General features: G+C 38.6%; 1 protein-coding gene across 1 annotated transcript; it reads left to right on the top strand.

Annotated features, from left to right (window-relative positions):
- Positions 1 to 512: 512 nt before the first annotated feature.
- Positions 513 to 22,229, top strand: LOC141549131 (uncharacterized). Its single transcript, XM_074278487.1, has 4 exons — positions 513 to 12,655; positions 13,808 to 13,934; positions 16,510 to 16,611; positions 17,719 to 22,229. Exons 1-4 carry the CDS (start codon positions 12,623 to 12,625, stop codon positions 19,122 to 19,124), a joined length of 1,668 nt encoding a protein of 555 aa, XP_074134588.1. The 5' UTR covers positions 513 to 12,622; the 3' UTR covers positions 19,125 to 22,229.
- Positions 22,230 to 22,538: the final 309 nt, after the last annotated feature.

The following is a 22,538-nucleotide window of genomic DNA, read 5'->3' as shown; positions in this document are numbered from 1 at the left end:
TTTTCCATGACACCAAAAATATGAATGACAGGGCCCTCCGACCCCTAGTCATATAACATAATGTAACTAATTGGAAGGTATTTTTTTCCATCAGCTGGGGCCTCTGATGAGAGGTCAAAGACAGAGGTACTGAGGATTTTTTTCCAGGTGCTTCTAGAAGGAAGACTGTGTCCTGCTCCAGGTCTGTAGAACGAGTCTCACGACAACCATCTGTGCCACGTAAGCTCCAACGTCCTCAGATCAGTTCGTGAGATACAGCAGCATCAAAAGATGGCTTCCCACCATTGCCTTTTGTGTATAGGGAAGATTCCCATTTCTGACACATTTCTCCAGTTTCCCTTACTTCCCAGGGTCTCTAGGCCAGTAATTGATGGGGAGACAAGATTTTGTTTGTTGCCTCTGCTTTGGGAACTTTTTAGTAGTGTATTTGGTTGAAGGGGAAGGAAGGAAAGAAAGAGTGGAGTTTGGCTAACTCCTTGGCTGTTTTTTTTTTTTTTTTTTTTTTTTTTTTTTTTTTTTTACAAGTTTGCCCATTACTTGCTTTAAGTTTAGCAGTTATGTTAGCAAAATGAAAATGAAACCCACACACAAAGGTCATGTATTCAAGCCATATTTATTGATGAAATTATGGGATGCAGTGAATTCATCTTAGGTTTCAGATTAGCATGAAGAATAACTCCTAATATTGGCCCAAGAACCCCTTTCAGCCCTTGTGCTGTGTTTCAGATAGGGTGGCACAATGCAATTGCAAAGAGTTGGGATGCAGATATTTGAAGTTCCCAGCAGCCTGAATTGAGGGAGGTGGAAAGGGAATTATTCTTTCCTTATAAGCAAGCAAAAATTTTGGTTCTACCATCCCATGAGCAAGCTCCCATCACTTTTCCTGCTTCAGGGATCTATATAGCAACTTGGAACAAATGAGGTTGGACACCAAACCTGCCAATTTTATCCTGTATCTGTGAAACAACACCACATACTATTGGTTCCTGCACTTGAGTTAGAAGAAAAAGCTCTCTAGGAAGACAAGAACAAAAATATTCAAGATTTTTCTTGCTGGGGTTGGGAGGAGAGGATATGATTCCCTTCTGTTCTGCTCAGTAATAGGAAAAGACAGTTAACCCTAAGTAACCTAGATGTATTTTTATATATATGGCTATAAATGTGTACATACAATGTAGGTATGGGTGCATCGTCACTGTTGTACTATAAAGTGATAATCTAGCTAGACCATTAAGCCTAGGTTCTTAGCAAAGGGAGGGATCATATTTCAGAGATTAGAGCAGTTGATTCCTTTAAGGGATTTTCTTGTAGTGGCAGGGATTATTCATAAGTACTTTCTTAGCTAACTGATTACCTCAGTGGAAAAGTAGTAGTAAAACCACTACCTCAATGATCATCACTTCAAATATAATCTGCATCATGTGCTTTTCATGGCTGCTTATAAAAGAAGTTTGAATGGGCTTGAAATGGGAAGGGAGAATTATTTTGACAACAGTGCAGTATTTGTGCCTTAGCCGGTAAATATCTCTCCAGGGTTTAGAACTCAAACCAAAGCTCATTTGAGTGCTTCATATTGAGTGTCCTTCATTCAGGAGACAGTATGGAGCAGTGAAAAGAGTATTGGATACCAATCAGAGGACTTTTCTTTCACTACTGCAGTACCTTTGTGACCTAATATTGCTAGGTCTCTTCGTGGGAAATGAAAAGTGTAGAATACAAGTATAGGATCTCTAAGAACCCTTCTAGCTATAAAATTTAAATCTCCTATTTTATGAAGTTGGGCAAGTGATGTCATCTCCCTGGGCTTAAATATGAATTATATGAGGTACATCAGGAGACAAATTAGAAAACATTCTCACTGAATAGAAATGAGGATTTCCTTTGACTTTTCAGCTGGACCATCTACTATGCTGGGGATATAAAGAAAAAATTGAAAGGAAATTGTGTTTGCCTACTATATGCTAGGAACTTAGTAAAGTGTTTACAAATAATGATCGAGTGCCTGGCCTCAAGGAGATTACATTCTAAGGAGATTACACTATGTATGTAGAACAAAAATTGCAAAGTAAATAGTAGTGTGGAGGTGGGGGAGTTGAAATGGGACTGAAACGCGCCATATGACTAGAGTCTTAAAGGATGACAGGGATAATTTATTTTTATTAATATTTTAGGTGTTTTTTTTTTTTTTTTTAAATTAAAACAAACCTAAAGGATAGATGTGTGTTTTATCGCAACAAATAATAAGGAGCCACAGGAGTTTATTGAGCAAGTGGATGGCCTGCCTGATGAGGTCTAGAATTGGGGTTTAATTGAGGTCTAGTGCCAGGTTCCGGGTATAAGGAGTCAAATAGAGCTCCCCTGCAACCTCTTTCGGTTTTGTTCAAGGATACAGAGTTAAATGAGGTCTAGTGGTGGTAACAGAGTCCCTTGTAAAGGAATTTACAGACCCGAAAACTTAGATTGATAAAAGAGGTTTATTTTGGGGTTTGGAAGCAAGGTTAAAGTCTAGTTAGTAAAAGGTAAAGGTAGAGATAAGAGGGCACCGGAACTAGTGTTCCAGTGGGCAGAGATCCTTGGCATGCCAGGCATAAAGCTGCCATGTCTGGAATCTCTTAGAAGAGAGAGCTCCAGTTTGGCTCTTGTATAATGAGAGATTTAGCTAAAGGGGGCCTGTGGGTGGAATACCAAGTTGGCTCAGATCTGGGTGGGGGTTGTGAGAGCCTGGATCTCCTATTTGGAATTCAAAAGGGTGCTTTTGACCAAGATTTGTGAATCAAAGGTCCTAACTTCTTGAATTGATAATGCATCTTCTAGGAGGGGCAGGGAATCAGAAAGTAATCTATCTGAAAGGATTAGTTTCTTAAAGGGAGCACAACCTACAGCAAGCCCACTTTAGATTGCCACTATGGAAATGGAAAATCACTTTGATAGCTTCGTCCTGATTGTTTGGCTTGGGGAAAGAAGAGATAAGGGAACGAATAAAGAAGCTATTGTAGCCGGAGTTAAAATAAAGAGGGGTGAGACCCTAAATTTGAATGGTAGATAGTAAAAGAGCACTTGTGAGAGTTGTTCCAGGGAGGTATTAGCATGAGTGCTTGAAAGGATGGTGGGGTCCTCAACAGAAATAAGAAAATTTGGAAGAGTGTATGGGGAGGGGGGATGGAAGATAATGAGTTCTATTTCAAACAAGTTCTTTTTGAGATACTTACAGTATATCTTGTTTGAAATATACACTGTTTTATACGAGACTGACGCTCAGGAAGGATATCAAGGCTGGATATTTGTGTCAATACTTACTATGTGATAGACTTCTAAATACTTGATGTATTAAAGCAGACTAAAAATAGTCACTATTAGATGCTTATAGTTTAATGGAGGAACTGACATGCAAACAACTGTACAAATGAATAATATACAAAATTAATTGGAAGTAGTCAGGTTAGGGAGATCATGAAAGGCTTTTTTGAAGATGGGATTTTAGTTGGAATTTGAAAGTCAGGGAAGCCATAAAATGGAAATAAGCTGGGAGACTACCCCAAACCTGTGAGTGAAAATGAGGCTTGCTTGGAAATAAAGATTTTAGAAGAGTTGGGGGTGGGCTATAAAAAATTGAACATGGTTTTCATTCTTGAAGGTAAAAAGCCATTAGAGCTCAGTGAATAGGAGAAAAGAGACATACTTTTTAAGGGAGATCAGTTTGAAAGGCGAATAGTAGAGTATTGAAATAAGGAGAGCGTTGAGATAGCAAATCCATCATAGGTCACCAGTGTCAGGAGAGGAGGAGACAGGTGTGAGAGATGTTATGAAATTGATAGGATTTGGCAAACATTGAAAATGGGGAGTGAAGAATAATTTTGGATGATGCCTTCATTGTGAGCCTGGGTGACTGGTAGGGTAATGATGCTTTCAATACGGTAGTTAGGAAGAGTGGAGGGGTTTTGAGGAAAGTTTTCAATTTTGCTCACTTTTTTTGTGGCTGGAGGATAATCACTTCAAGTGAGACTTAAGGTCAGGGAGAAAGTTAAGACTACTGAGGATCATCTACATAGAAATAATTGAATCTGGGTGCAGTTGAGATTATCTTTGGTAATTAGTATACAAGTAGAGGGTCCACAATAGAACACTGGAGGATGCTCATATTTGTTAGGTGTGACCTGGATGGAGATCTACCCAAAAAAATCAGAAGAATTGGCAGACAGGAAGAAAACCAAAAGACAATAGTGTCCCCAAAATCTCAGGAGAAGAGGGTACATAAGATGGAAGATACCATTAGGTTTTATGATTAAATCATTAGTAATTTTGTAGAGACATCTGGGAGTTATTTGCATAGTGCTTTTGAATTCAGGGGAGTTGCAGACATCAAGTGAGAGTGAAGAGGGTCAGGAGTCAGCAGCTAGCTTGGGGGCCACAACACAGGTAATGATGCAGCAAAGAAGACTCCAAAGGAACAGTCATGTACGAAGAGAAATAAGGTAAAACAGTTGTAACAATCCAGAGAGGAAAAAGTGTGGGGGGAGGTAGTGAAACTCATTTTAAGAGGTTCAAAAATGAGAAGAAATGGAGGCAAGTTTGCAGTAGTCTTTAGGTTTGGTTTGGTTTGGTTTTGTTTTTAAGGGATTTTGAGAAAGGGAGAGCTATGGTACATATTGGGGGTAGTAGGATCTAATGAGATCTTATATATAGGAGAGACTTGTCTCACTTTTGACACTTGCTCTAGTGTCTGAAAACTAGTCAAGAAATTGGACATGAGCTAGGTGGCGCAGTGGATAGAGCACCAGCCCTGAGGACCAGAGTTCAAATGTGGTCTCAGACACTTAACACTTCCTAGATAATGTGACCTTGGGCAAGTCACTTAACCCCAGCCTGAGGGAAAAAAAAGAAAGAAATTGGACATGAATGAATTTAATGGGTTCTTTCATTACTCATTCCCCCACCTTTGTTCATTTTATATTTCTTGAAGAGGTAACCAGTCTTTATTAAGTCTGCCTCTAAGTACAGTTTTGATTCCCTTCCATAATCTAAAGCAGATTAGCTTGTCTGTACATTAACCCCTTTATCTCATTCACTCCCTATCTGCTAATTCCTTTCAAGCTTCCTCTAATTGGAAAGACAAATATGAATCAAGTACACACAGTAATTCAGCACAAATATAAAGTTGATAAATGTGTGTATACCAAAAATTTAAGTACAATGTAGTTTCAGAGTAAGGGCACTAGTAAAGTGGAGATCAGAAAAAACTTCGTACCAGATATGATTCCTGAGCTTCATCTTAAATGAATAGAAGAACTAGAACAGAGACACATCCTAGACTTGGGGACTGGTCAGCACAGAAGAACAGAGAACTTACACAGTGGTCGCTAATGTCCCATGAGGTTAGAAGAGTTAGAGCCGTATTATGTATGACTTGAACAGCTAAATGGGTGAGTTTGTTATTTTAGAGATAATAGGAAACCATTGGAGTTGGCTCTGCTTAAGGAAAATTTCTTTGGCTGTGATCTTTAGAATGGCTAGTCAATAGTCTAGTGTTGAGTGACTGGAGAGACAATTTAATTAGGAGGCTGCTGGACTGTGTCAGTGGTTCTCTAACTTGGAGTTCAATATTCCTTTAAACTGTTAAATTTTTTCAAGGATCCCTAAAAACTTGTAGTTTTTGTGGGTTAACTGTTAATAGACCTTAAAATTTCTTGATATTTATGAAACTTTTTTTTTTTTTTTTTTTTACTTCATGGACCCCCAGGGGTTCCCGGGAGATACTTTGAAGACTAAGTATCTTAGTAGATACAAACTCCTGGAATTTAAAGGTATTTATAATCTCATTTTCTAGGGTTAGTATTCATTCCTTTATGCAAATAGCATGAGCCAGTTTTGCATGGGAGTAGAGTCATTTTGTGTATGGGTGTTAAGCAGGGGGATCAGGAGGGGAACCTTAAATGTCTGGCAAAGGAGTTTGACCTTGACTCACTAGGAAACCAGTGTAGATTTTTAAACATGGCCAAGCGCTCTGTCTAGCACTATGGCATGCAAAGAAAGGCAGAAAATAGTGACCGCTCTAAAGAAGCTTATGGTCTATTAAAGGAGACAAGCAGAGAACTGTGTAAACAAGGTATATACAAGATAAATTAGAGTTACTCAGCACAAGGAAGATATTACAAATAAGGGAGATCTGGAAAGGCTTCCTATAGAAGGTGGCATTTCAGCTGGGACTTCAAGAAAGCCAGGATACAAAGGTGGCTAAGGTAAGCATTTCAGGCAAGTGGGACAGTGAAAATACTTAGAGCCAAGAGGAGGGTCTTATTCAAACTACAGTAAAGAGGCCAATGAATCACAGTGGGATGTAGGGTGTAAGAAGACAGGTGATGGTGAGTGGGAATCTTGGTTATGAAGAGCTTTTAATGCTGTTCAAATTTTATATTTGATCCTCAAGATGATGGTAAGGAGCCACTGGAGTTTATTGAGTGAGGGATGAGAGGAGAGATAATGTGGTCAGATCTTCACTTCAGAAAGATCAGTTTGACACCTGAGTTAGAATTGGATAATTGAAATGGGGAGAAACTTGAGACAGTGGCCAACTAGAGGCTCTTTGCATTAGTCTAGATAAACGAAGTGCTTAAGTTTATATATAGATAGGGAGAAAAAGACAGCCCAGCCTGAGCTCTATAGGACAGCCACCTTTACTGGATCCAGCAATAGACACAGAAGAAGCAGGTTAGAAAGGAAGAAAGCCAAAATAGTGTCAGGAAAACAAAAGATTTGTTGAGTCATTTCAGTTGCAGCTGATTCTTTATGATCTCTTTTGGGCTTTTCTGGGAGTTTTTTCCAAAGATATTGGAGTAATTTGCCATTTCCTTCTCCAGCTCATTTTACAGACAAGGAAACAGAGGCACATAGGGTGAAGTAACTTGCCAAGAGTCACACAGCTAGGAAGTGTCTGAGGCCAAAATTGAACTCAGAGTCTTCCTGATTCCAGGCTTGATGCTGTGTCTACTGCGCCACCTAGCTGCCTTTAAAGAGAAGAGATAATCAAAGAAAAGATGGTTGGTGTACAGTGTGGAAGGCTGCAGAGATGAAGAAGGATGAGGATGGAGAAAAGATTAGATTTGGCACTTAAGAGATTGTTAATAACTGCATAGAGCGATTTAGGTCGAATGATGAGTTGAGGAGACAGATTGTAGAAAATTAAAGAGGAAAGGAAAGTGAGGTACCTTTATGCAATGTTTCAAAAAGTTAAACCATAAAAGGAAGAAGATATGGAATGATAGTGGAGATTAATGAATTATGAGAGATACTTTGAGGACAAGGGAGACATGGGCATATTTGTAGGTAGTAGAGAAAATGAAGTGAGACTAATAGAGGGGACAGTCTTCTGGAAAACATGAGATGGGATGGGATCATCTGCACATAGATTGTATTGGGAAGGAAAAGGGTCATGTTATATAAGACAGAGAAGGAAGAATGGCAGGAGACATCTGTATGATAAGAGATGAGCTAGCTTTTAGGCTATTGCCCTAATTCAGGTCATCAAGACCATTGCAGTAGTCTACTTCTCCATCGTCTTTCCTTCATGCTGCTGGAATGATGGCAGATCTGGTCATAAACTCCCTTGTTTGAAAATCCCAAGTGATTTCCTATTGCTTTAAGACAAGTTCAAACTGACCATAACTTAAATCTCTTCATGATTTGGCATATCGTATCCTTTCCAACCTTGTCTACCACCCAAATATGTACTGATTGCACATTTCCATGTTTTTGTTTAGACTTCTCTATGCTTGGCCTGTTCTTCCCTACCATATTTGTTTGTTGATCTCCTTCCCAGCCCAAATGGTTCCTTCCAGTAGTCTTTCCTGAACCTCCCTTGTCAGCTCCAGACCATACAAGGACTATTTAAAAAATCTGTAATACGTTATAGTTGTAGCTGTCTTATGACCCCTTAAGTTCCTCCTAGATGGAAGGGAACTACTCCTTATCTAAACTTGACCTTATCATTATACTTTGTACATGATAGCAGTTAAATACCTGGTTTTTCCTGGTATGAAGGCTGGTAATCTTCTGGATTACAGCCTGTTTGGTGTCAGCAAGTTCTTTGGAGCACTACTATTTTAAGGATCATAAGATTGACTGCTGTAAAGGATATTAAATAAGAAAGACGTGGGATTCTTCTGAATACTTTTGGGTTGCAGGAGGAAATGTTCAGACTAGGAAGACCAGTATCAGATTAGGAAGGCAAGTAAATGTCAGGAAGCTGCTTTTTTCCCTTGCTGTCTTTCCAAAATCCATCCTTTTTTGTTACATACAGTCCCCAAGCCCATCCTGCGCTGGTGCCACCATGATCTACCATGCCTCCTCCTGACCTAGCCAGGCCATGAAAACCTTAGAATTGAACTCTTTTCTCAAACATCTAAGATCTTGAGAGTGTAGATTAAGGGAAAGACTCCTATTAATTTCAGGCTGTGTTCATTAGAGCTTCCATGTTCTCCAATGTAAGCTCCTCTTTGTCAGTTACTGGAGGAGATGCCCAGTGCCTCAGTGAGTTGCAGTTATATTGAAGAATATATTCATCCTGCTCACCCATTGTGATTGCTTTGTCGTTAACTTATCCTAGGATCAAAAAAAATCTTGGAGATCACCTCAATCCTCCCTATTTTTCCAGGTAACAAAGCTGAGACCCAGAGAGGTTAAGTGAGCAACCTAACAAGATTTGTGGAACATGAATGTAGCTGAGGCGTGAGAATAGACCAAAAGCCTTACTGTCTGAGTGATTCAGAAAAGAGCTAAGCCTACTTTCTGCCAATTTCTTGGCAGCTAAGTTGGTGTGGATTTTATAGGAGGATAGAACTGGTTGCCATTAATAAGGTGCTCCCGAAGGGTACAGTATTCACCTGTTTGACTACATGAAGATTATGCTGAAAGCCGGCCTAGTAGTAGTCTTCAGTTTGGATAGATCTATATGAATTCTCTACCATCATTGTGCCATAGAATCAGGAGGGCTTGGATTCAAATTTTATCTTTGAAATGAGCTAGATGACCATGGGCGAAGTTTCCTGTTCAAATCTCACCTCGCTCAAAGTAGGCAAAAGAATACCTGTGGGACCTCTAAGTACTACAGTGTTGTACTCTATTCACTGAGGTTCGAATGAGATAATGTATATAAAGTGCTTTGGAACTTGAAAGCATAAACATTAAGTGCTTGCTCTGTGCCAAGAACACACTTGAAATATATCTGGAAAAACAAAGGAAGGCAAAACTAGTTTTACCCTCAAGGAGTTTGAATTCTAATGGGAGAGACAACTTTATTAAAAAATCTATATCTGAGACATGTATAAGGTAGTGCCACTAATAACAGGTGATATCACTTCTGTTGCCCCACCACTTCCTCCTTGAATTGCCAATTCTTCAATTAGCAAGTAGCAGGTACTAGCCTGGGTGCTCAAGGACAGCTCAGACCAGTTCAGCATGACAACTAGTACTGGGGAACAGATTTTTTAAGACATACTACCTTCTCCTAAGAAGCTGAGAGCTATTGAATGAATGTGGCATTCCTTCAAGGTGAACCAATGCCCACTTATCAATCAAAATAAAATGCCTGCTGTGCACACATATAGCTGATTCCTAGGGAATGGGATGAAAGAAAATTGCAGAGTTTCTTAAAACTTTGGCTACAATCAAAGACATGATTCAGCACTCAAATTGCTGAATAAAACCAGGTAGGTTGATGGTCACAATTGCCTGGACAATTTCACAAACAGGCATGAACCCAGAGTTTGGAAAGCCATGGAAATCCTGCTCTGGGGTTCCAAAGAAGCTGATGTCATCTTCCATCATTCCTTGTCTTTTGGAGTTCCACATACTAACGGGGCCTCGTGAAAATATCAGCTAAGCTAGTGAATTCTGAAGAACTTGTGACTCCAAGGAATCATGGAGAGAGAATTAGGGACAACAGGACAATGATACTGGAATAGCTAAGTGATTCCCCACTCTGTCCTACCCCATGCTCATACATGCTCTCTCTATGTCTGTCTGGCTCTCTCTATGGCTCGTTCTATGTCTCTCTGACTCACAGCTTTCTCTTCTCCTTATCTCTGTATCTCTTATCTTTTCTCTGTCCCGTCTCCTTTCCTTTCTGTCTCTCTTTGCCCCTCTCTCCCTCTTTCTCTTTTCTCCTCCTCCCCACATGACCTGGGGACTAATAACTACAAAGTGAGACTAGGAAGGGACACAAACCAGGGCTGAATAAGGTGCTTTTCAACCTGTGGCAGGAGGGAGGGAATCCATAAAAGAACTGACATCCTATAGTACCAAGATCTTGCTGAGACTGCTGTTTCTATGTTCATAAATGGAGGAAGCTCAGAGAAAGCAATATTGGGGTTTGCAGAGAGTGATGCCAGCTGGATCAATTAGGGCTGGTGGTTTCCCAAGTCTAAGGTCACAGCAAATTGTTAGCTGGGAAACAGACCTTCCAGATACAGATTACCAGTTAAATGGTGTTACAGGGCAGGAGTATGAGTGGTAGCAAGTAGGCAACAAAGATCCCTAGGATGTAGATACCTTTTTGGATGGAAAGAGGGTGTGATACAAACAGCAGAGGATTTTTCCAGACTATAACACCCTTGCTGGTGAATCTCTTAGTAATTTTTGCTTTAAGAGGCAGGTTGAACTGATGAGTAAGGTGTAGAATTGAGCTCTGGAGTTTCTTCTGAAGTTTGAATTCCCCAAACTGCCTAACCGAGGGTTCTTTTCTGTGATAGAACAGGGGTTGACCTTTCAGACTCCTAAGTAGTCTGACTAGGCAGAACAGAATGAAGTTAGTTTAGATCCTAGATTCTAGGATCTCTAGATGAGAAGGTCTATAAATGATTTTCACTGGATCAAGAACGCTAAGGATTTCTGTCAGTTATCAAAACAGTCCAGGTGATTCTAGTCCTCTGATTGCCATTAGTTCAGAGCAATTAACGGTGCCATGAAATGTGTAATAGATCTCTTGGTGCAGCCTCTTTCCAACTGTCATAGCATCATGGATGGACAAGAACCATTAATCCATTAACTTCCACTTGCCAGTGACTAGAGAAGCACTGAGTCCAAGGGGAGGCAGTCTCTGGAAAAGGAGGTTGGGAATGGAATCTATCCCATCAATCCTAAATCAATGTTTATTCAAAGGAATAAAAAGAAGAGGCTGAGACAGAAAGTAGTTGAGAGAGCTGAGATTTGTGAGGGAAGAGTGAGCAGTACTGAGTAAGGAGGTAAAATAGTGGAAAAGTTGAGGAACTAGATGCTTCTGTGATTTAACTGGTCTCTAAAGCTTGAACCTTTTATGATGACTACCTATTCTTTGTCTCATACTGACATGTCAACATGGTCAAGGGTCAAGTCAACTTTAGGCTCACATAAATTGAAGAAGAGGAAACTGGTGGCAGAAATACATGTAAGGCAGCATTACAGTAGTTTTGGTTAATGAGTGTCTATACCAGAATATGGAAATAGAAAGACCCAAGATAATTTCTGGAGATATTGAAGATAATGAAGTTTGCTAAAATTGGCTATGAGAGAGCCAAAGAGAAGAACTCCATGGTTTTGAACGGGTTTATGGGTAAAATGGTAGTGCCACTAAGCTAGTGATGTCAGAAGAATAAGCCTGGTTTTAGAAATGTTGATTTGAAACCCTCTCTGCCCCATCCATAGTTGTAGATATAAAATTGAAACTCAGAAGAGAGGTCTGGGAGTAAATGAAAGAGTATGTTTAGAATTCATAGATAGAACCTTGAGAAATAGCAACATTATGGGGTTAAGATGACAGGAATCAGTGGGAAAGACTGAGAAACAATTAGCTAGGAAGATACCCTAAGTGTACGTATGTAATACTAAGGAGGAGAGAACATTAGTAGGGAGATGATTGACATTGTCATATTAAAATGTCAGGGAGAATGAGAACTGGAAAGCAAACCTTTGCATTTGTATAGTCTCTGAGAACAAGTTAATCAGTAGTAGGTACTAAAATCTAATCACAATAACTTGAATTGAGAACAGGTAGTGGAGAAGTTGAAGCATTAGGTTGTCAATTTTTCAAGAAGCTTGACAGTGAAGGAAACAGAATGGCCAAGTGGAATAGTAGTTTGGTAGCAGGCTTTTAGAGTAAACCAGACAGATGTGTTTTAAGTGGATGAAAAAGGAAAGATTAAAGATCCAGGAGGAAGGGGATCCCAGAAAAGGCAAGAGTGGGCATGTGAGGGGTTAGCCTTAGTGATGGATACGTCTGTCCAAGAACAGAATGGGCTATGAACTTGATTAAAGAAAGGAGGGAAGTTAAGGGACCTCAGATCAGATGGTCTCAGTCTTCTGAATGAATCAGAACTGTAAGAAGTGGTAGCATGCTTAAGTGTGAAAGGGAAGAGAAAAAAATATCAAAATGGTTGGTTGCTTTGGGGAATGAGAATGCATGAGGAAGAGTAAAGGGAATGTCAAGCAGTAATGAGGGCTATAATTGTGTATCATTGTAATGAGCCACATAATCAGTTTAAATAGATTTTAATAATTGAGGGAGGAGGGCTGAGGTTATTGGGCAAGGTTGATACTACTCATTATTGTGCATTTTCTTTAGCTCCAACTTCCAGGAAGCAAAGGAGACCAGGTGATGACAGGTGCTCTCCTGACAGCCAGATCCCAGGTGAGTTGTGGCTCCCTCTAGTGTTCAGAAATTTTTATGACTACCAGCCGAATTTATCTTCAAAATCTCTTTCCCAGAGAAGTACCCTCTTAAGAACCAACCAGAACCCCACCTCTAACCATTAGGACATGCTAGATGATGGATGTTGACTGCTATCATTATTTTCATTTTATGGGTGGAGATAATTAATGTATGAAGAAAAGTATTTACTACAACCGGGTCCTGATTAATGTGAATAATGAATTCCCCAAGGTGATTGCATGATTTAAATTTACTCTGCATGTTTCCATTGGCCTGGAATCAATTACCATATTTTACATAATTTTTAAACTTCAGATAGTACAAATGTGAATACATGTGACCATTCCTGTTGAGTATTGGAGATTCAAATAGAAAAGTAAGACAATCCTTACTCTGAAGGAACTCAGCTTACATTTGGCAGTGTCAGATGCAAAGATGCCATGGTCTTTTGGGTACAGTGGCAAAGTAGACAGGAATACTTCCAATATAATTTCTGTGGATAAAATCCTGTCAGTTTCAGATGTGAAACCATTTGACAGTGCCAAGGACTGACAATAAGAACTTTCCTTGCTGGGTGTTCAGTAACTGTAGCACCTACAGGAGCAGTGACCAGGCTGCATCTTCACAGAGGATTGCTTCCTACAATGATAACTGAATACTGGCCCACTGTAAGCATTGCTATTCCTTGGACTCTTGAATATAAGGCTCTGGAGTGTCTCCATCAGAATCTGAAGGAAGATAGTGGTCAAGGTGCTAGTGGTGGTTTAAGCCTGTCTGGCTCATATTGCCTCCAGTCTCTCAGGGCACCTTCTGTCCTGCCTGCCCTGTGAAGGTCTTTTGGTTGGTACTTGCTGGAAGGGTTGACCTAGAAACAGGACCACTCTCAGGGGTCTTCTGCTTAAAGATGCCTGTTGGTAGCAGCTAGGAGTGATGAGGTGACATATAGTGAGGTGAGCAATCTATAGAATTTGCTTATTTATATTTTAAGCTAAGCATTGGAACTAGGGTTCCCTGACAGCTAATTAAGTATGATATCCACTCTATCTTCTATCCCTCTTTTCTTTCGTATATTCCCTGCCCTAGTTAGTCATGAAAAGTTGAGAGACCTCACCTCTGTTCTGCTGATTTCAGGAGCTGGTGACATTTGAGGATGTGGCCATATATCTCACAGAGGAGGAATGGGCTCTACTGGATCCCTCACAGAAGAGACTTTATAGGGACGTGATGCTGGAGAATTATGGGAATGTACATTTACTAGGTAAGTAGTCCCTCCAGTCGCACTCAGGGAAGACTGATTTTTAGATTGTTCATTTGTTAATAACATAATGTGAAAAATTCTGTAATCAATCAATAGGCATTTATTAAGTGCTTACTATGTGCTCTAAGGAAGCTAACAGGTTCTGGATAAAGTACCAGACCTGATGCCAGGTAGACTCATTTTGCTGAGTTCAAATTTGACCTCAGACACTTCCTATTTGTGTGACCCTGGGCAAATCACTTCATCCTGTTTGCCTTAGTTTCCTCCTCAGTCAAATGAACTGGAGAAGGAAATGGCAAACCACTCCAGTATCTCTACCAAGAAAACCCCAAATGGAGTCACAAAGGGTCTGGCAGGATTGAAGTGACTCAACAACAACAATGTGTATTGTGTTTGGGCAGTGTTATCCAGAGAGGGTTTTAAGAAAATGTGTTAGTTATTGTTTGGACATGTATACATATATTGTATTTAATTTATACTTTAACATATTTAACATGTATTGGTCAACCTGCCATCTGGAGGGGGGGAGGGGAAAATTGGAACAAAAGGTTTGGCAATTAAATTGTCAATGTTGTAAAATTACCGATGCATATATCTGGTAAGTAAAAACTATTAAATTAAAAAAAGAAAAAAAGAAAATGTGTTAGTTGCCCTGTCTGATATGGACCTATAAATGTTATAGAAATTAGAACCATTTAAAAAACTTAATAATGTGGTTCTTTGGCAAATCTATGACTTTATTTGTATGGATCTCCCTCCACAGACTGCAACTTTTCTACACATTTAGGCTCTAGAATATTTCACAGCTTCTCAGATAAGATCCATAACCACATCAAGGGTTTGAGCTAAGCATCTGCATCAGAAAATCCTAGTAAAGGAAGTCTTAGTGGCCAAATGATGACATGAAATTAGATGGACAACTTATAGAACTTGTTCATACATACATGCATGTATGTGTATACACATAACAATATAAACATTATACAAATATATATATATATATATGTACATGTATATGTCATTCAGTAATATTCAACTTTTCATGACCCAGTGGACAATATCACACTAACATTCTTTGTGATGTTTTCTTGGCAAAGATATTGGAATGGTTTTCTATTTTCTTCTCTAGTAGATTAAGGGAAACACAGCTAGTTAAGTGTCTGAGGTCAGTTTTGAACTCGGGTCCTCCTGATTTCAGGCCCACTGCTCTATACACTATACATTCAAATGAATGTAATGAATGTGGGAAAGCCTTTCGGGTCAGTTCAGGCCTTATATCCTCATAATGTATAAATAGACAGAGATAAAAGTGGATATATTCATATATAGTATGTCTAGAACATAAAAAATGATTGATAAATGTCTGCTGACAGTTTCAGTAGAGAGATGGTCATTGAAGCTGGATTGCAATGGCATCCAATGAATGAAAAAAGCACTGGTTTAGGTGTTAGGAGACCCAGCTTCTAATTCCAGCTCTGCCACAATCCAACTTCATGATTTAGTCATGTCATTTAATTGCCACCATCACAATATAGAAAACGAACACATCATTGCCACTCCAACATTAGGAGATTTCTACAGAGAAATTTCTTTAAAAAGATGAAGTTTAGTTTTCAAGTTCACAAAGCTCAGAGGAGATGTCACAGTCACAGTCACAGTCACAGAAATATCATCAATTCCCAAATAACAACAGAGAGAGTGAGAATACTATGTTGTGATCCACACCCAGTCCCCACTGTCCTCTCTCTGGGTGCAGATGGCTCTCTTCATCACTGAACAATTGGAACTGGTTTGAATCATCTTGTTGTTGAAGAGAGTCACTTCCATGAGAATTGATCATTGTACAATCTTGTTGCTGTGTATAGTGATCTCCTGGTCCTGCTCATTTCACTTAGAATCAGTTCATGTAAGTCTCTCCAGGTCTCTCTGAAATCATCCTGCTGGTTGTTTCTTACAGAACAATATTCCATCACATTCATATAGCATAACTTATTCGGCCATTCTCCAATTGATGGGCATCCATTCTGCTTCCAGTTTCTGGCCACTACAAAAAGGGCTGCCACGAACATTTTGGCACATACAGGTCCCTTTCCCTCCTTTAAGATCTCTTTGGGATATAAGCCCAGTAGCAATCCTGTTGGGTCAAAGGGTATGCACAGTTTGATAACCTTTTGCATAGCTCCAAATTGCTCTCCAGAATGGCTGGATCAGTTCCCAGTTCCACCAACAATGTATCAGTGCCCCATTTTTTCCCACATCTTATTCAACATTTGTCACTATCTTTTCCTGTCATTTTAGCTAATCTGAGAGGTGTATAGTGGAATCTCAGAGTTGTCTTAATTTGCATTTCTCTGATCAATAGTGATTTAGAGCATCTTTTCATATGACTACAAATAGTTTCAATGTCTTCACCTGAAAATAAGACAGTCTATTCTCAAAGAGCTCACATTCTAATGGGGAAGACAACATGAAAACAAGGGGGGTAATATCAGTGGGAATCTATCTGTGGTTGAGCTCTGCCATGGCTTTCTAACCTAAAATCAAATATCTAACTAGCTGCCTTTCTCATGATCAGGATATTCAGTTTCCAAACCCAACCTAATCTCTCAGCTGGAGCGAGGGGAAATACCATGTGTACCATTTCTACCCAGAAAGAAGATTCGAGTGATTCGTTTTGGTGAGTGAAGGAACAACATAAACATCTATGGGAGTTGAGAGGGATAAGAATTACTGAATTAAGTTAGGGATAGTCTTAATTTTTTGAACAAAGAGGAATCCCCAGTACCACTTTAGCCTGCCCATGTATTTTGATACCACAAATTCTATGATCCTATGACCTCTTTGGTTTTAGATTCCAGAGTTACTTTTTTATATCATCATGACCCAGATGTCTACGAGGGGCTATTCACACCCTTTCTAAGCCAAAGCAATATTTGGACCATAAAGTGACTTACCCAGAGTCACTTAATAAGTGCGAATGCCAGGATTTGAAACCAGGTCTATTTAACACCAAATCCCCGTGCTCTTTCAGCTACATCAGCAGCTTCTCATGGAAGAAAACAGTTGCTGCTTTAATTTCCCCTTATCCATGTTCAGGGTTATGTCTTTGTACTTCTGTTGGATATTATTCCCACAGTCCTTCAGATCTCATTTTCAACCACTCACCTTCTCTTTTCCCTTTCCCGCCCTTTTTTACTTCTTGTATCCATTTTAACCTCACCTTCCTGTCAATCACAAGACTCTTCTTCATCCTTTGGGTTTATTTTATCCTTTTTATTCATTCCTGAATATTTTTATTCTGTGGCATGTTTGTTTTATTCTCATTCTTTACGTAACTATGACCTTGTCCTTAACTTATTTGGTTTGGGTGATTATAAGGAATGCAGCATGGTATAGTGGATAGAGAGCTGGCTTCAGATTAATGAAACCTTGAGTTCAAATGTTACTTTTAACACATTAGCTCTGTGATTCTAGATGAGCCACTTTAACCTCTGAGTACACTAGGCAATTCTAAGACTATAAATTAAATAGTTGTTGATGCTTTGCATTTGTTAGAGTTTTCTCACTGGTTATTCCCTATTCTAATAAAAGCACACACCCCATTCCACCCTCTACTCTTAACACTACTGACTTCTTCCAATGGACTACAGTCAAAACCTTATAGGCCCCTTAACTATTACTTCATTCAATGATCTTGTCCCTTATTTCAGATAACCTCGTTTGTTTTTTTTTTTTCTCCCCTCAAAAGAATAGTGAATTTTCTGTCTTCTTTGTATCATTTCAGATTATGGGTCTGAGAATAAAGTGTCAATTCCAAATCAAGACATTGCTGAAGAAGGCAAAGCACCAAGATTTTTATTAGCAAAACTTCCAAGGGCCATTTGCCATAACATTGAAGAAAATTCTGACATCGAGACTAGATTAGATCAATATCCTGTAAACACACTGAAGAAAGAACCAAGATGCCCTCTTTTCCAAGAAACAGATTTCAAACAGGTGACTGATATTTATAGTAGTGACCTTAAAGTAACAGGGGGACATGAATGCAGTATGGATGACATTGGTTCTAACTCCGTTACACAACGGAAATATGCTGTACGAGAGAAATCTAAGATATGTGATTCATTTCACCACTACTTCAGGCAGAGTTCAGAATTTATGAGAGAGCAGAGTAAGCCCAAGGGAGGACAAAATCATGAATGTGATACATGTGGGAAATCCTTCAGCAGGAACTCAAGCCTTCTTGAACATCAGAAAATTCATAGTGGAGAGAAACCCCATGAGTGTCATGAATGTGGGAAAGCTTTTAGTAGGAACTCAAGCCTTCTTGAGCATCAGAGAATTCACAGTGGAGAGAAACCCTATAAATGTAATGAGTGTGGGAAAGCCTTCAACAGGAACTCAAGCCTTATTGAGCATCAGAGGATTCATAGTGGTGAGAAACCTTATGAATGTAACGAATGTGGCAAAACCATCAGTAGAAAATCAAGTCTTATTGAACACCAGAGAATTCATAGTGGAGAGAAACCTTATAGATGCAGTAAATGTGGGAAAGCCTTCCGGGGACACTCAGACCTTTCTAAACATAGGAGAATTCATACTGGGGAAAAACCCTATCAATGTAAGGAATGTGGTAAAGCTTTCAGGATTAGATCGGGCCTTATTTGCCACCATCGGATTCATACAGGAGAAAAACCATATACATGTAACATATGTGGTAAAGGCTTCAGGGCACAGTCAGACCTTATTAAGCATCAGAGCATTCATACTGGAGCTAAACCCTATGAATGTAGGCAGTGTGGAAAAGCCTTCAGGGTGAATTCAGATTTTGTTAAACACTTGAGAATTCATACAGGAGAAAAACCATATGAATGTAATGAATGTGGGAAAGCCTTTCGGGTCAGTTCAGGCCTTATTAGCCACCAGAGAATTCATACAGGAGAAAAACCCTTTCATTGTAACGAATGTGGTAAAAGTTTTAGGGGGCACTCAGACCTTATTGAACATCAAAGAATTCACACTGGAGAAAAACCGTATGCATGTAATAAATGTGGGAAAGCCTTCAGGGGGAACTCAGACCTTAGTAAACATCAGAGAATTCATACAGGAGCAAAACCCTATGGGTATAAGAAATGTGGGAAAGCTTTTCGAATTAGCCATCAGAGAACTCATGGGAAAAAAACCTTATAATTGTAACATATGGGTAAGGCTCTAAGGGATATCTAGATCTTATTAAAAATAGCAATATTCATGTAGGTAATAAGTGTATAATAATAAGTGTATGAAAACCTTCAGGGGTCCTTGAGACCTATGAAGCATCAAAGAATGCATTTGGAGAAAAACCAAAATGTGGGAAGGAAGGCCTTGAGAATGAGCTTAGGCCTTACTATTATTTCTCAAACAATTCTCTCAAAAGAAAAGAAAGCCCCATAAAGATTTTGAGAGAGAAATTGGGTCTCCTTATACATTGAAGTATACATGCAGGAAGGGAAGGAAATAATATATTTGAGGAAATCAGAGCTTACAACATATTGAAGATCAAATAACCTTTTAGAAAGGTCATGATGGAGAAACCCTCTTAATGTGAGCAAGGCGTAGACTTACCATATTAATGTAACTTTATTAGCTGTCAAAGAACTTAAGTCAGAGAAAAACTTTGAAATGTAATGAATCTAATTTATTAATCTACAAAACAATTCATTAATGCTAATTTGTTAATCTACAAAAAGAATTAAGTCCCCAGGCAGACAATACAGAAAAAATACTGTATTATGTATTTAATAAGGAAAACTTTCACGAGCTCCTTGGATCTTATTAAACAAGAATTTAAATGGAGCAGCAAAAGAAAAACCACTCTTAATGTAAAAGTTATAGTAAAATCTTCCAGTACATGAAAAGCTTATTAAACAGTATTCATATAGGAAAGAAGCCCTCTAAAAGTGATCAAGAAATTTTCAAGTGATAATTTTATTTTTTTTAACCCTCAAGTTTCAAAATGGAATGAAACCTTGTGAATGAGGTAGTGAGGTGAGAGGAAGTTTGTACCTCATGCAATGTCAGTGGACAGAGAACAATAGGTTTAAGAAAAAGACTTTTTCAATATAACCAAGAGTCAGGAAGAGCCATGAACACTAAATCAGCTTGAAAGTAGATACAGCCCATATGGCAAAACCTTCCTCACTAGCAAAGATGTGCAGTGTGGGTGGGGATCAGGTTGTATCTTCCCTCAAATTTCCTTCGCAGTGCCTGTATAGTCATTATGCCATAGTCTGCTTTTTTGTCATCATATATTTCTTGTAAATTGAGCTTTGCTTCAACCCCAGTAGGCCAGGAATTAACTAGCAATAAATCTAAATGTAAATTTAGGCCTGTGCCTAAATTTTAGAGATTTTTCTAATTGAGGGATTTGGAGAGATTGTGATTGAACTCATAACTTTTGATGTAAAATTAATTCCCTGAAGCCAAAGAAGAGGAAACCTAAAGGACCATTATGTTGTCATTATAAAGGAGCTAATAGATCTGGTTAACACTAAGTACTGGAAAATTTTTCCAAGAACAACCTAAACCACAGTATAACATGGAGATGATTTCCCGCTGAAACCAAGATGATTCCACATAAATCATTAGTCAGCAGTAAACTTAAAGTTTGCTTTTATCTATCACTCTTGGGTTGGGAATTAATGAATCTGCTGTGAATAGTCTTAGCAATCAGTAATGGTGTATCAGACTATTAACCCAAAGATAATGGCCCCCAAATCATGTAGTTAACCCTAACCTCCAAATCATGTAATTTTCTTTGCCAAGATTTAATAAGCAAACATTTTAGTTTCCTAAGTAGGCTTCCTTCTGACAGTTATACTTTTAACTTGGGTGTCAAGCCCAGGCATGACTACTAATGTGTTGGAGAGAAGCAGACAAGACATGACTGACTATATGAATTGGCTCATAAGCTTCATAGAGGAAAGATGTTCTTCTTAGTTGTTCTTTTGAGACAGGTGCAGGTGGTTCTAAGCTCTCTTTGGAACCAACTCCAGGGAGAAGAATGTGAAGTTGTCTCTTGTAGACATGCAAGAAGTTGGTTCCTTGACATGATTAATTGTCAGGTTGTCTCCTTCGAGACTTCAGTGCACTTCCTTTTGGGTAAGATAGATTGCTCTCTTGGTTGATCAAAGTCTCAAATGGCTCTCATCTAAAGAGCTCATTCACTTGTGTATTTTTTGTTATATTTTACTCTATATAATCCTGATTTTGGTTTGCTCTCTATTTGGATAAATGGGTTTACTGTAATCATTATATGTCATGGGTTTTTGTGTAATTAGCATTCTAATGGGAAGGAGTCAAGCCTGAAAAAAGTAATCTTCAGTGATCCCCCTTTTAGGGATGGTGATCAGGAAAGTTAGTGGCGTTATTACTTTTCAACAACAACAAATTTTTCGTAAATCAGAAAATTTCAGGGGGCAGATAGATATAATTCTAATCCAGTACCACCTCTCCAGAAAACAGCTATCAGAGAGGTGTCTACTTCCTGCTCATGTGCAGGCAGATGTCAAAATCTCTGTTGGAGAGGGATGGATCAGATTCCAGAGATATTTGTCTTATTACTTTCCCCAATCTACATTTAGACAATTCATGTTCATGGGCAGCTCACATCTTTTTTTTTTTTTTTTTTTTTTTTTTTAATTAAAAATATTTCCCCATCTCCCCTCATTGGGGGGAAAAAAAGAAGAAAAAAATAAAACCCTTAAAACAAATATGCATGGTTAAGCAAAATAAATTACTACATGGGCAATATCCAGAAAATATATCTCATTTTGTACCTTAAATCCACTACCACTTATTTAAGCATGGAGTACATTATTGATTCTCTGGAATCGTGGTTGCTTCTTACATCTATCAGAGTGAAATCTTTCCAAATTGTTGTTTTTACAATGTCATATTCTTATTAGCTTGGTTAATGAGAGGCAATTTACCCAGCCCTGTTTACTCCTGAGAGGAATAGTAAAATATAGTTTCCGGATCTGGGAAGCTAAGAGAGAATGGGAAGCTAAGTGATGGTGTCTCCAAGATATAGAATTCCAAGAGGCCTGAACTAAGTCAGGCAAACAATATTTTAAAATTATATTCATATGTTTTTATTATCACAATTTTCCAATAGGTCCCTTTCTCTACATTCCCCAGTCCCATTCCTTAATTGCAAATAATTTTTATACTCTGCATTCTCCAATTTCATTCCTTACTGCAAATAATTTTTCAAAATGGTAAAAAAAAAAAAAAAAAAAAAAAAGTTCCACAAAAGTAATGGACACATTAAAGAAGTCCAACGCTAAACATAACATCCAGTATCCATACTTCCCCATCTCTATACAGAAGAAAAAGAGGTGTAATTTCAAATCTCATTAGGGCATTCTTTATACCCTTCAATTTTTTTTTTAATGTTTCCATACACATTTTTGTTTTTGTTTACATTGTTTTTCTGGTTCTTCTCTACTTTACATCAGTTCACATATTTTTTCATACTCTGTCAAATTCATAATTCCTTACATTTCAGTAATATATTCATGTCCCACAATTTGGTTAGCCATTCCCCGGAGGGGCAACTTGTTT

This window comes from Sminthopsis crassicaudata, chromosome X (genome assembly GCF_048593235.1).
Source record: "Sminthopsis crassicaudata isolate SCR6 chromosome X, ASM4859323v1, whole genome shotgun sequence".
NCBI classification, from domain to species: Eukaryota; Metazoa; Chordata; class Mammalia; order Dasyuromorphia; family Dasyuridae; genus Sminthopsis; species Sminthopsis crassicaudata.
This window is presented reverse-complemented; position numbering and strand designations above follow the sequence as displayed.